Raw genomic sequence first — 15,074 nt, forward strand, 5'->3', positions numbered from 1 at the left:
GATACTGGGAAACTGGAGTGTCTAAGGGAATTGCTTGTGTGACTTGTGATTAGCCAATAGGGTAAAATGGAAGTCTTCTCTGTTTGGCTGGTTTGGTGCCTTAATAGTGAAGGACCCACATCCTGGGGCTGTGACTGCCCTGCTCTAAGCAATTTGTCCTGAATTGATACTCTCAGGAGTGTCCCCCAAGAGCACCCCTTGTTACAAGACAGAATCAAAAGCTTTACTGAAGTCAGGATATACCATCTGCTGCTTCCTGCCCCATCCACAAGGCTTGTCAAAGAAAGGTATCTGGCTGGGTTAACATAATTTCTTGCTAACTTATTATCTTATTAGCTTCTAGATATTAGTTAAGATGACTGGTCTATAATTCCTCAGGTTGTCCTTATTGCCCTTTTTATGGATTGGCATTATCTTTGCTCTTTTCCAGTCTTCTGGAATCTCTTCTGTCTCCCATGACTTTTCAAAGATAATAGCTAATGTGCTCAGATATCTCCTCAGTCAGCTCCTTGAGTATTCTAGGATCTATTTCATGATATGTTTATAATGTGTTTTATATCAAATATATCATGTAATATATCAGTGTGTATTATATGCATGTATCATTTTCCACCTAAAGTTATGAATATTGACTATGTACCAGTATTTCAAATGTGTTTGCTCCTGGGTACACATACAAAGTCATTTACATCCAGTTGGTTGAACCATTCAAGGTAATAAACCATTAAGAAACACAATAGGCCTTAGAAGAAGCTTAACTCCACCTCATGGATTTTCCTGTGAATGTTCTAGCCAGGAAATGGGTAATGGCACCTACTATGACTCATCGAAGCAGGCAAGGGCATGTGACCAGTTCACGTGACACTGGACTTTATCTTGACTCCTTGTGCCTGTTCTTTCCCACTAACTGAGAGAGAAGTGACATCATCACTTGGCTTGACTACCCCCACAACTCAACATCTGGAAACACCTTAGGAACAAGGACTGAACTGAGGCTTGCTCCCAATCTGAGTGGACTTTTAGTCTGTGTATGGAAGATTAGTGGACTCTTTGTATTATCAGGGTGCATCACTGCTTAATTCAAATACTATCTAGTGTATAGAATTTAGATTGCAGTTTTGTTTGTTATTTCTATAACCAACTGTGATCTGTGTGCTATTATTAATAATAATTTAAAATCTATCTTTCTGTACTTAATCTTTTTTATTATACAGTGTAGCAGAGGTCCAACCTTGTCTCAGTGTATCCCACACTTCCTGGTGGATTATGCTAGCCTCAGTGGCTCACTGCGACCCTCCACATAGCACTTCTCCCTCTAGAGGCAAGGGTCACAGCCTACTGAGCCCTTTTCATCATAGCCAGCAAGGAGGTTGCTGAGAGAACTCCCACAGTCTCTTTTGTTCTTACGGGTTTATTTCTGAGAAGTTTAACCTCCTGTCCTGACAGGGACCTGTCTTCCCCTCCCAAGAGATGTTCCTGTAGTGGTGGGCTGGGGGGAAACCGGGCCCGCCCTCTACTCCGGGTTCCAGCCCAGGAACCCTACATTTCCCTGGGCCACTTCCTCACAGCTCTCCTGCGTCTCTCTCTGTCTCTCTCAATGCCTTCTTTACCCTTACCTTTGGGCCCCCTTTGCAGCATCTTGAGGGTGTCTCCATTATCCAGCCCTTCAGCCGTACTTCCTCTCCTCTGGCTCCCTGGCTCTCCTCAGCCTGCCTGGAGTGAGCCCTTTTATAGTATCTGAGGGACCTTAATTAGAGTCAGGTGTTCACATTAGCTTAACAGTCTCACCTGACTCTTTGCAGGCTAATTAGAGTCATGTGTCCACCCTAGCCTGGGGCAGCCCCTGCTCTGGTCAGTCAGGGAACAGAACACTGCTTATCCAGTGGCCAGTATATCTGCCTTCTACTACTCTGCTGTACCCTACTGGCCTGGGTCTATCACTATATGTTACCTAAGAGAGTGTGAAATCTGTAAGGGAATCCTGCTCAGGAACCGGGGCTCTGCAGTGTCCTCTCCATATTCAGGGAGAGGTGGATTGGGTAATAATCTTACACTAGTCAGCCTTTTGACCAAGGCAAGATGGTGCAGCTCTGGGGTCTTAAGCTGGGGAGCTGGGTGGAACTGGCTGGAGCCTCTGTTTATTAGTTCATGAGTGGTCATAACTGCATCTGGGTGTGTACCTGCCTGTGTATGAGTGTGTAAGTGCAAGACCTGAGATGGTTAGACTGTGGTTACAGCCGAGAAGTCAGGGATGATGGATTCTGTCTGTGATTCTCTGTGTGACTTTCACTAAGTCACATCTCCCTGTATCTCAGTTTACCTATCTGTATAACGGGGATATGGTCATAGTGACTCTACTTTGCTAGGTGAATAGTTACGGATGAGAATTACTGATCTCTGATCCCTTAGTAAAAACCCTGTGTGCCTCCAGAAAGTGTTCGTGTTCCTCTCAGCCATCTCTCTCCAGATCTGTCTGACTACTATCTACCCAGCCATCCTGAGCATTTTCAGGGTATCAGACCCAATGGAGTCCTAGACATTATCCATAGTTTTCTTCCTAATCAACTACAATTTTAAAATATGCACAAATGCACAAGCAGGTAATTCCTCACTGACTCAGCACAGAGCCCAAGAGTTCTCACCTCGCTTGGGGATGGTATCTTAGCTGCTGTTTACTCCGAAAGCTGGATAATTAGCGCAGAAGCTTTTCTCCTGCATTCATATGCTGCTCCTCCCCAGAGGCTGAGCAAACCCCACTGGGACTGCACACAGATATATTATAAATGGTGAACACCCCTGTGTCGGCTCTCGGTGTGGAATGTTGCTACAGATGTTGGGTGAGAGAGACGTGGGATACAGCTACCTAAGGGGGATTCCCAGGGAAGACACTTCCATCTCAGAATTCATAGGTACCTATGACTTGCTGGGGAGCTCAGCTGCTCGACAAACTAAGTGCAACATGTGTGTGATGGGATAGAGAGTAAGTCTGTGTCCTTTCCACTCTTTACAACCATTAAACATCCCAGGGCCCTTGCCACAGGTGATGAGTTTACTCCAGTATCACAGGGCAAAATGTCACTCTTCTCTATGCCCCACTGCCCATCTCAGCTCATGGCCTGCAGCTGCAAGGTAGCTGCATCTCAGTGGCACAGTGGATCCTTCATGGTGAAAGGTGTTAGTAGATGTATTAATAGAAGGTCAAATTCTGAGGTTGTGACTGTTCTTTGGTCAGTAAGAACTGAGTAAAGACCTCAGGAGCCAGCTGTGTGTTAATGCGCAGAGCCTGTCACCTCCTCCTTTTTCATGTGTGGGCTCTGGCTATTAATTGGGGAACTATTCCTGGACCTTTATCTGCTGATATGCATGTAGGTGTTAAGGCTCCTCACTGGAACTATCATAAGAATTTTTCAATATGGGAAGACATCTGTTCTCCTAGTGTCATGTGAGAAGTCGGCAGGACTGTTATTCTGGAAACTTTCAAAAAACAATTCTGCCGGAAGCAGACACCCAACTTAGGAAATTTCAGTCCAAATGCCTAAAATTTGCCAAACTTGTGAGCAACTGAAAGTGAAGTCTTCTTATGGAATGTGTCAGACAGTCTTAACTAAAGGTGGTGCCACCAACGCCACCTAAAATGGTCATTCCATTTGTGAATCCCATGCAACTAAGCTCTTCACTCCAATAATATCATTGGCAAGGAGTTCCACAGGCCAATGGAACTATAACTATGTTATATTTTCAGATTTTCAATGTAACTGAATGTTCCCTTATTCATGTGTTATGAGACAGAGTAAATATAAATGCCTGTTCTACTTTCTTTATGTATAGGGATAGGTAGGAAGGGACCACTAGAGCATCCAATCAGACCTTCTCTGTAACACTAGCCCATTAAATTTCACCCAGGCAAGGGACCGCAAGGGTCAGCTACTCTATCCCTCTGCCAAGATGCAGGATTTGTTGTGTCTTAATCGTCAAAGACTGAGGGCTGCCCATATGGCTTGTATTCCATCCCTTTGATCATCTTTGTCACTCACCTTTGGATCCTTTCCAGTTTCTCTACATCCTTCCTATACATTGATGACCATAATTGGACACTCCAGCTGAAGCCAAAGCAATGCAGACTAAAGAAATACTACCACGTACCATAACTTGCATGCTGTGCCTCTGCTAATACAACTTAACCTTGCATTTGCCTTTTTTGAAACAGCAAAAAAAATCCACCCTTCTGAGAGATGTCGCTATGTTAACAATGCCAGTGTAGGCACGAGGAGGTAGATGGAATAATTCTTACATCCACCTAGCTACCACCTCTTGGGGAGGTGGATTACCTATGCTGATGGAAGAAACCCTGCCTTCACTGTAAGTGTCTACACTGAAGTGCTCCGGCAGTGCTCCTATACTGTTTTAAGTGTAGACAAGCCTTCAAGAAAATTTTCCAGAGAAGCATTACGTCTAGATCTGCCGACATGGGGAGTTGGAGAATCCACCACTCCCTTCCCAGTGTGTCCCAACATTTTATCACCATCTGTGCTAAATATTTGGTCATTTTTTCCAGCTGGAATTTGTCTGACTTCAGCTTCCAACCACTGAGTATTGCTCTGCCTTTCTCTGCTAGATTACAGAGCACATTACAACTCATGGTTTCCTCCCTAGGAAAGTCTCTACTTCGTCATCTTTTTGAGACATTAAATAGATTAAATCCTTCATGTTTCTCCAGCCTCCAATCAGTTTTGTGGCTTTTTTCTTCACTCTCTCCAATTTTTCAACAGCCTTTTACAATGTGGACCCCAGAACTGGAAGCAGTCTGTTTCACCAATCCCATGTGCAGAGGTAAATTCCTCTGCTCCAACTCACCACTCCCATTTTTATGCATCCAAGGATGACATCTTCTTACAGCCACAGCATCGCACTGGGAGCTCACGAGTTGGTTTTATACAATGATTTCTAAATCCTTTTCAGGTCCTTGCATTACATAATACAGTGCCCCAGATTTTGGGTTCGGCCTGCATGCCTTGTTCTGAGAGGATAAGTTTGCATTTGACTGTATTAAAACATTATATTTGAATTGGATGCCCATACCAATTCCCCAGATCAATCGGTATGCCTGACCTGTCCTCATTTTCACCAATCTTAGGGCCATCCAGAAATTTTATCTGCACTGATTTTCTATTTTCTTTCAGGACATTGATGAAAATATTGAATAGCACCAGGACTAGAACTGATTCCTGCAGAACCTCACTAGAAAAAGCCCCATTTACTGTAAGTGACCCAATGATAACTGCTTTCTGAGATCTGCGAGTTAGCTAGTTTTCAGTCCATTTTATGTGTGCTCTACTGATATTATAGAGTGTTAATTCTTTCATCTCAATGTTTTCCTTTAATAAAACAAATGCCTTAGAAAAAATAAAGTATCAGAGGAGTAGCCATGTTAGTCTGGACCTGTAAAAAGCGATGAAGAGTCCTGTGGCACCTTATAGACTAACAGACGTACTGGAGCATAAGCTTTTGTGAGTGTGGCATGACGTGTGGCATGACGAAAGCTCATGCTCCAAGATGTTTGTTAGTCTATAAGGTGCCACAGGACTCTTTGTCACTGTTTACAGAAAAATTGAAGTTTATTGCATTTGCACAGTTCCCTTGATCAGCCAAACATTTACTCTAAACAAGGATGAAATCAGGTTTATCTGACAAAACTGGTTTTGCATAAACCTTGTTATTGACTGGCATTACTTATATTCCAAGAACTTTTTTCTTGAACTAATCCCATACAAGCTTTTCCATTATTTCCTAATCTTTTCAAATATATTTTTTTAATCTTTACCTTATTTTTTTTAATAGTTTACATTTAACACAGGAATTATTCTAAAACTTTTCTAGGATACCTTTGGTTTTAATATTGTGATCCTTAGTTCTGCCAACCATGCTGCTGCATACATGCTGCCGTGCTCCCCCGCGGAGCCCACAGCGCCCCCCGCGCACACACCCAGCACCTGCCTTCCAGATTTGAACACCTCAAAATTCAGGAGTGCTCAAGCTCAGTTTGGGCAGCTGTTACTTCATTTCTCCCAAATCAAATATACTGATCCACTGTAACTTGCTGTAGAAAAAGTAGGATAAAATTGAGCAAGAAATGCTTCCCAGTGGCTATTAGGACTGGAATTACTATTTTTAGCAGCCATTGCCTTGTTTAGTTTTATTTGTTTAAAAGGAAGACAGTGATACTGCATTGGCAAATTCCCCATAGAAAGAAAGAGTGGAACAAAAGAATAATAAAGGCACTTCAACTTTTCCTCATTTATGGAGGACAGTCTTATAATATGCATCCAGATATCCTCCAATCACACAAGCTGAAAATTGTTCCACTTTACTGCAGTTCTGTATCCATATGGAAACCAATCCTGTCTGTGTTCTGTGCATATCCAAAATTCCAGCTGAATGACCGGCCCTGGGAGCGAATTACCAGTGACCCAGGGCTGCGGTGGAAGGACGGTGCAGGTGTGTGGCGGGGGAGAGAGCCCAGGGCTGGGGCGGCAGGAGGTGTGTGTCGGGGGCACTGGTGGGAGGGGAAAGGGGGAAGCCCAGCGCTGGGACAGCAAGAGGGTGCGGGGGTGGGAGGAGCCAAGGGCTGGGATGGGGGCAACCAAATTTTTTTTTGCTTGGGGCGGCAAAAAACCTAGAGCCGGCCCTGCTCCTTCCTTCTGAAACATCTTGTTCCCCCATTGGTCCCTCTGGTCAGGTGTCAACTAGGCTAGGTGAACTTCTTAACCCTTTACAGGTAAAAGAGGCATTAATCCTGAACTATCTGTTTATGACACCATCACTCCCTGGATCCTCTTCACCACCCCCGCCCGCTGCAGAAGCAGCATTTCAGGTTTTGGTCGGCAGCGAACTTTAACTGTGATTAGAGGGGCTAGCTAGGCTCTTGAAAACTTGAGATTTTCTGCCAGATAATGTAGCAATTAGCTGACAGGAGCACTGTATCTAATTCCTGTATAACGGAAAAACCAACAAAATAATATTAGACCCACTCATCTCTATTACTAACATGTTCTGACATCTTGTAGCGAGTCACTTAAGAGCCACTGGTTAGTTTTACAAATTTCATGTATATTTGTCACGGAGTGGGTGAGGTTAGGACCCTGCACCCCTCTTCCTGAGATTCACCGGGACTCTCAGCCAGTCAGTAAAACAGAAGGTTTATTAGACAACAGGAACACAGTCCCAATCAGGGCTGTTATAGTTTTGGCCTGCACTACATCTCCTTGAAAAGAGCTCCACGGGTTGACTGTGAAGAAATAATTTCTTTCATTTGCTTTAAATCTGATGCCTATTCATTTAAATTGGATGACTCCTAGTTCACATGTTATGTGAGGGAGTAAAAAACTTTTCCTTATTCAATTTTTCCACACCCATCACGATTTATAGACCTCTCTCTCTTATTCCCCCACAGTCATCTCTTTTCCAAACGAATAGTCCCAGTTGCCCTTCTCTGTACCTTTTCCAAATACAATATATGTATTTTTGAGAAGGTGTTGTTGCCCTGGATTTAAGGGGTGTCTATACCCCAGAATGTAATTAAGCAAGCTGCAACCATATGTGCATTCAGTCACCATGAATGAATGATATAGAGCAGTATATAGTTAAGGGTTAATTGTAAAACACACTTTTAGATGCAAGGTGAAAAATTAACTGGCAGTTTCTGCTACTCATAATGAGAGGATGGGAGAAAAAATTAAATAACTGAGAATAAAGAGGGTAAGTTGGATGGAAATCATGAATCTAGACGCCTCTGATATTAGAAGTTTATTGGAAGTGAGGAAAAGTGATGATCCAGTAGGGTTCATTATGACCTGTGTGTTTTGTAGAAGTTAGTTATAAAAAGAATTAGCTATAGAATGTGCTTTGGAGCAGCCCTCTGAAGCCATCTTGAGAGACACTTTCCCTTACACATTTTCTCCCCAGTGGGTGAGCAACTAGCCACTTCAAACCCTTTGTTAGTTACTGAGTACCGTTCTAGAGAATTGCTGTGGTCCCATGTATTTATTCCTGGCACCACCAGGAGTGCAATAGTCAAGTTACGCCGGCTGAGGGTTCTGAAAACTTGGGTTACAGGGTGACCAAATCTGCATGCAGTATTTGATAAGTGGGTGTATCATGGATTTATATAGACACAATATTATATGTTTTGTCTAATTATCTATCCCTTTATTAAAGGTTACTAGCATTCTGTTAGCTTTTTGGATTGCCACTGTACATTGGATAGATGTTTTAAGAGTACTAGCCACAATGACTTCAAGCTCTCTCTCTTGATGGGTGACAGCTAATTTAGACTTTATCATTTTGTATGTACAGTTGGGATTATATTTTGCCATGTACAATACTTTACATCTATTGGCATTGCATTTCATCTGCATTTGTGTTGTCCAATGACCCTGTTTTGTGAGATCCCTTTGTCACACTTTGCAGGGAAGGACATGTCACTGCTTCTGAGGCACCAGGCAGGGAGGCCGCCACAGCCCTGCCAACCCTCCCTCCCAGCAACAGCGGTCATCCCCGGGCTGCCCCCTGAGCACTTGTGCTGCTGCCCGGGACACCCCCTCAAGCCACTGCCTGCCGAAGCACCTGTGGCAACCCCAGGCCACCCCTCGGATGCAGCCCTATCAAGCACCTGCAGTGCCCCCCGGGACACCTCCCCAAGCTCGTGACCTCTTTGAATAGTGACTGAGTTCTAAAATACTTAACCTGCCTTGGCTGGAGTAATTAGCCCAATGGTAACTTTTTAAAACTATATTATATTTATGATTTTGTTTCTACTGGTGGCGCACATCTGCAAATTACCATGATATTGATGCACATAACAAAATTCATTGTGCACATGGATGGAAAAAATAAAAGGAAAAACTGATTTTGTAGCCTTTTATTTTATTTAAAGTAAATTTTCTAGTTTGTTGTTACACCACTGTGGCTTTGGTTCTGCTGGCTACAGTTTCAATCTTAACAGAGTGAAAGTCACCTCTGCTGCTTGCTTCAAATTTACAGTCTCTTGGAACATGTAAAGACCAAAGGTAGTGACCACACATACATTCATCAGTACAAGGCCTAGGCTACTTGATACGTTTTATTAAAGTTACAACTACCCAAGCATATAGAAATTCTATACACACCTCTGCACCAGTTACAAATCTAGTTATATTCCCATCCTTAACAATAGTGTTAGGGTCTGATGGGTCTTTCATAGCTCGATCTTCAGTAGACAGGTGATTCCTGCTGGAGTCTTCCATAGGGAGCTCAATTTTCCCACTCTGGGCATCCCCTTTTTATAATGGGATTCTGTCCATATCTACATTCTGTGCGTGTCCATAAAAGTGGACATTTTGACTTATTGGTCTGTGTCCCCTGGAAACTTAAGGGATCTCAATTTTCTATAGGTTAGGTAAGTTTCCTTTATTCCCATTACCATTGAGGCACAGCCTGTATCCTGTAATTAAGACACATGCCTGAGACAGGCGTGCTTTTATGGTATTTTTTATAACATAATATTAATCTTCTGAGTAATGTTGTGCAATATTATTACTTAGTTCCTCTTTTCCCATTATTTTAGGGCATCGGGTTATTTTCCAGTCACTTATGCCACCATTTCTTGTTTCCATGGCCTACAATAGCTAAACTAAAGTCTTGAAGGCCTCAGCCTACAGGTTCTTGCATTCCAGCTTCTCTTACTCATGTCTGGTACTTGGTTCCTCTAAATATGGATAAGTCTTGCACTTCTATAATCCACAATTTAACCTTAATTAATATACAGAGAAAATATATGATATAACTTATTGATTAATAATAATATCAGAGAAAAAATGAATAATGAACTAAAATCATTGGCTACAATTTAGACCCCATCGTTTTCTATCTATAGTCGGGATGATGTTTTCCAGTATATATACTTTATCCATGTAGTGAGCGAAGACTCATCGGCGCCGTGCCTCCTGCTGGTCATCCAGTGAATTAGCTCTCCAGCCTCCGGAGCGCCCTCTGCAGTCTGGTGTCTCGCCTTGCTGCTGGCCCCGTGTCCCTCCCGCACCCCAGTGCCCCTTCTCTTGGGTTTCTTCCCCCTGCAGTACCCTGCAGCCTCACTGGGTCTCCCCTCCCCGGGGAACCCCCACCCCCCTATTCCCACCTCGCCTCAGTCTTGGGCTGCTGCCAGTCCCCATCTAGCCCCTGCTCTCTGGGGCGGACTGCAGTGTAAAATCATCGGCAAGGAGGGTTTGGACCTGCTGCCTCTGCCTACCCTTGGGCTGCCCCTCTGCAACCCCAGTACGTTCTCAGCCTTTGGCAAGGCCGCAGCCTGGGGGTTTTCCAGGCTGGAGCTCCCCAGCTCCTCTACCCTTCCCCCAGCCCTGCTCCACTCTAGGTACCCTGTGTGACGAAGTGGGACTGTTCACACTGGGGGCTGGGTACAGTTCCTAAGTATCTAGCAGCAAATGCCTGACACTCTGTCTCCTAGCAACTGATGGCCCAGCCCCTCCCTGCAAAGGTGCATCTAAAGCTGTTGGAGACAAAGGGGTCAGGTGACCTCCTGGCCCGGGAAAGAGGCAGAGCAGGGAGGAGGGGCCGGGGGGGGCTGGGCAGATTGGAGTGGGCTGGAGAACAGAGGGGAGGCAGGGAGACCGGGCTCTGATCCCCGGGGGGGGGGCTGGGAAGCCCCCAAAATGGACCTAACCGGGGGGATCCGGTTATCTGTGCCTGCAAGACCTGTGTTGGACTGTGTTCCTGTCGTCTAAATAAACCTTCTGCTTTACTGGCTGGCTGAGAGTCCTGGTGAATCGGCAGGGAGACCGGGGGTGCAGGGCCTGGCGCCCCCACACTCCGTGACACCCTGCTCAGCTCCTCAGCAGCCAGGGCAGTCTCTCCTACCTGAGCTCCTGGCTCCCGGCCTTTTATAGGGCCAGCTACGGCCTGATTGGGGCGTGGCCCAGCTGTGGCTGCTTCCCCAATCAGCTTAGGCTTTTTCTTCAGCCCCAGCCCACTCGCCTCATCTCCAAGGCCTCCCAGCCTCGGGCCATCTCCCAAGAGTGCGCCTCCGCCGTCCGGCGGGCCAACTCCTCGGCCTCCAGCCGCACCCTCAGGTCTGTATCGCCTGGACCCTCCAACCTCGGGGTCTGTGTCCATTTGGTCTCTTTTACTACAACCACCTGAGTCCTGGCTTCTTGCTGGGCCCACTCGATCTTGGTCTCCTGCTGGGTAACTGACTCCATGATGGTCTGGGTCTCCTCAGCGACTGGTTCTGTGACAGTCTCAGTCCCAAGCTCCTGTGGGGTCCCCTCCGTCTTCCTCACCGCCTCTGCCACCTCCACCCTGCTCTTGATGGGGCAGTGTTGCTGAACATGGCCCCACCTCCGGGCTGCCCTGGGCCTTTTATCCTTGTTCCTGAGCCTAGCCCTCCCTGGGCTGCCCTGGTCGGGTTCACTGGGCCTGCGCACTCCCTCCAGAGGTGTCCTCTCTGTCCACAGGTGCAACAAGTTGGCAGACACCTGGACTCCCTCACCCGGAGGACTGTCCTTGGGACTTGTCCCAGTCTCCCGATCCTGCCCCCATCCCAGTAGGGACAGTCCCGTTTTATATGTCCGCGCCTTGTACAGGGATAACGCGTCTTTAGTTCCGTCCCCGGCCTCCTGGCGTTGGTGCCGGGCTTCTCCCCCAGCCCTTGTCAGTTCTTCCCAAACTCCCTCTGAAGGAGTTTTACTAGGGCCCACTGTTCCTCCATCAGCTGGACCATCTGTTCATGGAGGGCCCTCTGCACCTCCCATATTCCCTCTTGGGCCTCCCTGGACTTCTCACAGGTCATCCACCCCCTTCCGCCGGGGCGCTGACACCGGGGCCCAACCAGGGATAAGACCTGGGCCCTCCACAAAGAAAGCCCCAGTATCCCTGGGATCCATTGTCCCACTTTTCCTAATGTCTGGGCAATAGTTCCACAGTCCTTGCTCTGCCCCCTGTATCGGGGGTGAACAGCCTAGGCCCACATTCTCCACCAATCTGTAGAGATGCCACGGCTCACTGGCGTGGCACCTCCTGCTGGTCATCCGGGGAATTAGCTCACCAGCCTCCAGAGCACCCTCTGCCGGCTGGTGTCTCGCCTTGCCGTTGGCCCCCGTGTCCCTCCTGGACCCCGATACTCCTCTCGGGGTTCTGCCCCCTGCTGGGTCTCCGCTCACTGGGGAACCCCCAGCTCACCTCAGTCTTGAGCTGCTGCGAGTCCCCATCTAGCCCCCGCTCTCTGGGGTGGACTGCAGTACAATTGCCACTCATCGTCGGCAAGGAGGGTTTGGACCTGCTGCCTCTGCCTACCCTTGGGATGACCCTCTGCAACCCCAGTACCTTCTCGGCCTTTGGCAAGGCCGCAGCCTGGGGGTTTTCCAGGCTGGAGCTCCCCAGCTACACTCTAGGTACCCTGTTCAGCTCCCCTGCAGCCAGGCCCGTCTCTCTCAATAGGTAGAATGACACTGCCTGAGCGCCTGGCTCCTGGCCTTTTATAGGGCCAGCTATGGCCTGATTGGGGTGTGGCCCAGCTGTGGCTGCTTCCCCAACTAGCCTAGGCTTTTCTTTCAGCCCCAGCCCTCTCCCAGGGCCGGAGCGGGTGAGCACCCCGCTACAATCCCTGTCACTCTGGAACATACTTTGTGAAAGGTCAGAACCTTCTAGGGTGTCTAGGGGCCCCTCCTGCAACTGCTGACTTCTCCTCCAGTTGGAGTCTGTCTCTGCTGCAACCCGAGATTGTCTCTCTCCTGCCTCATCTTCTTCAAGCTCATCCAGCCCCTCCTCTCTCTGTTCCCCTTTCTGGGGAGGTTCCATTCCTTCCACGCCCGCCCCTCTGCAGAGAAACTGGAGAACGTTAAATTTAGAATGTGGTTACTCCCTTCTTCTATCTTGCTAGCGCTGACAGTCTTTAATGACCAACATATTTATAAACAGATGCCTCCGCCCCAGCGTGCTGTCCCTTAGCACAAGGTGTGTGAGTGAAGAGTACAGGAAATCCTAAAGACATAACAATACACACGGTTCCTATAACAAACAGTGAGGTAATAGGGTTTCCCTCCATCTAGGGTTTTATCCAGATGCTCTGTTTTTTGGCTTCTTTCTCTGGATGCCATGCAGGGTTGTCAGGTACCTGGTTTTGAACTAGAAAGTCCAGCCAAAAAGGGGATCGGACTGTGCCTGGTTCCTGCAGGGCAGGGGGGAGGTTTGGGGTCATTAACCTGCACCTCCTCAGGTGGGGCCACATCATACCAACAGGCAGGCCCCTTATTCCGGCTTCACCAGCTCCCAGCCTAGCCCCAGAGTAGAGGGAGCCCAGATGAGGCAGGGACAGAGGTGGAGAAGATTGAGGGAGGGGAGTAGAGAAGCCAGGACCCAGGGCAGGTGGGGTAGGAGTAGGGCCTTGGGCAATAGGTAGGGCAGGGGGCAGGGTCTCAGGGTCCAATTTGTTGCCACCTTTCTAACTGCTAAGAATTAATAAGTTCTGTACAGACCGATTCCCCAGTTTGTCACTCTGACACAGCACAGTAAGGTCAGGAAAGGATTTAATGTCTCTTTCACTGCCCAGTAAGTGATTGAAGGAAGAGGGCCCAGCACCATGTCACCAGCCAGTGCTTCACGGAGCTCAGTCTCAGAACCAGAGCACCAGGAGAAAACTTTAGATAGAATCATAGAATATCAGGGTTGGAAGGGAGCTCAGGAGGTGTCTGGTCCAACCCCCTGCTCAAAGCAGGACCAATTCCCAACTAAATCATTCCTTATGAGTAATGAACCAGAGCAGCCTGTCCCGGATCTCTTTGGTCCTCACCCCATAGATGATGGGGTGTAGCATGGGGGGCACCAGTAGGTTCATGTTGCCAATAAGAACATGGAAATGCTGGGGCACATTCTGTCCAAAACGGTATGTGAGAGAGGAGAAGAGACCTGGAATGTAAAAGGTTAAGATGACACAGAGGTGGGAGACACAGGTTCCAAAAGTCTTGAGCCGGGCTTCCTTTGTGGGGAGGCTGAAGATGGCCCTGAGGATCTGGGTATAGGACATGGCAATAAAAATCCCATCCAGACCCATTACACACAATAGCACAAAGAGACCATAGTAACTGCTGATGTGGGTGTCGCCACAGGCCAGCTTCACCACAGCCATGTGTGCGCAGAATGGCTCGGGGATGATGTTGGTTCTGCAGTATCGCCACTGTCTTACCAGGAAGGGATAGGGCAGTACGAGCATGCTACTGCGCAGCACCACGGCCAGCCCCATCTTGGCCACCACTGGGTTTGTCAGGATGGTGGAATGTCTCAGGGGATGGCAGATGGCCACATAGCGATCGAAACCCATGGCCACAATGATCCCGGACTCCATCACTGAGAAGCAGCCAGCGAAGTACATCTGGGTGAGGCAGGCACTGAAATCTATCTCCCTGGAATTGAACCAGAAGATTGCCAGCATTTTGGGTAGGATGGATGTAGACAGGACCAGGTCAGCGATGGCCAGCATGCAGAGGAAATAGTACATGGGCCCATGGAGGCTCGGCTCCATCTTCACAATTAACAGGATGGCAAAGTTCCCCAAGATGGTTATGATGAACAAGGCACAGAAGGGGATGGAGATCCATACATGGGCTACCTCCAGGCCAGGAATACCCAGCAGGATGAAGGTGGAGGGGTTGGTGAAGTCGGTTGTGTTGGAATTTGACATGGAATCAGAGTGACGGTCTCCAACTCTGAGGTAGAACGGTGTTTCCTGCATGCACTGTATGTTCTCCTGGCTTCCTGTATGTGCCCAGGGTCAAGGGTGATGGTTGCAGTACAAATGCCTGGATGGAGAGACAATGTGAATTTGAGACACTACATACACTACTGGAGACTGTTCTTGTTGGTGAAGCAGATTGGTCACTCTTCACACACTGACAAAAGACATTTTCATTATTCATAGAAATAAATTATGAACAACTGACCCTACTAATGCCAATTCCATATTTTATGGCATGTGTCAATAATTCCTACATGTTGTGGTGAGGTAAAGCTTAATAGGCAATAGCAGGAAA

At 47.4% G+C, this 15,074-nt stretch overlaps 1 protein-coding gene across 1 annotated transcript; it reads right to left on the reverse strand.

Moving 5' to 3' along the window:
• Positions 1-13,780: 13,780 nt before the first annotated feature.
• LOC120383024 (olfactory receptor 52R1-like) lies at positions 13,781-14,725 on the reverse strand. Its single transcript, XM_039500648.1, has one exon. The coding sequence runs from the start codon at positions 14,723-14,725 to the stop codon at positions 13,781-13,783; it is 945 nt and encodes a 314-aa protein (XP_039356582.1).
• Between the last annotated feature and the right edge of the window lie 349 nt (positions 14,726-15,074).

The sequence above is a fragment of the Mauremys reevesii genome, linkage group 1 (genome assembly GCF_016161935.1).
Source record: "Mauremys reevesii isolate NIE-2019 linkage group 1, ASM1616193v1, whole genome shotgun sequence".
NCBI lineage: Eukaryota > Metazoa > Chordata > Testudines > Geoemydidae > Mauremys > Mauremys reevesii.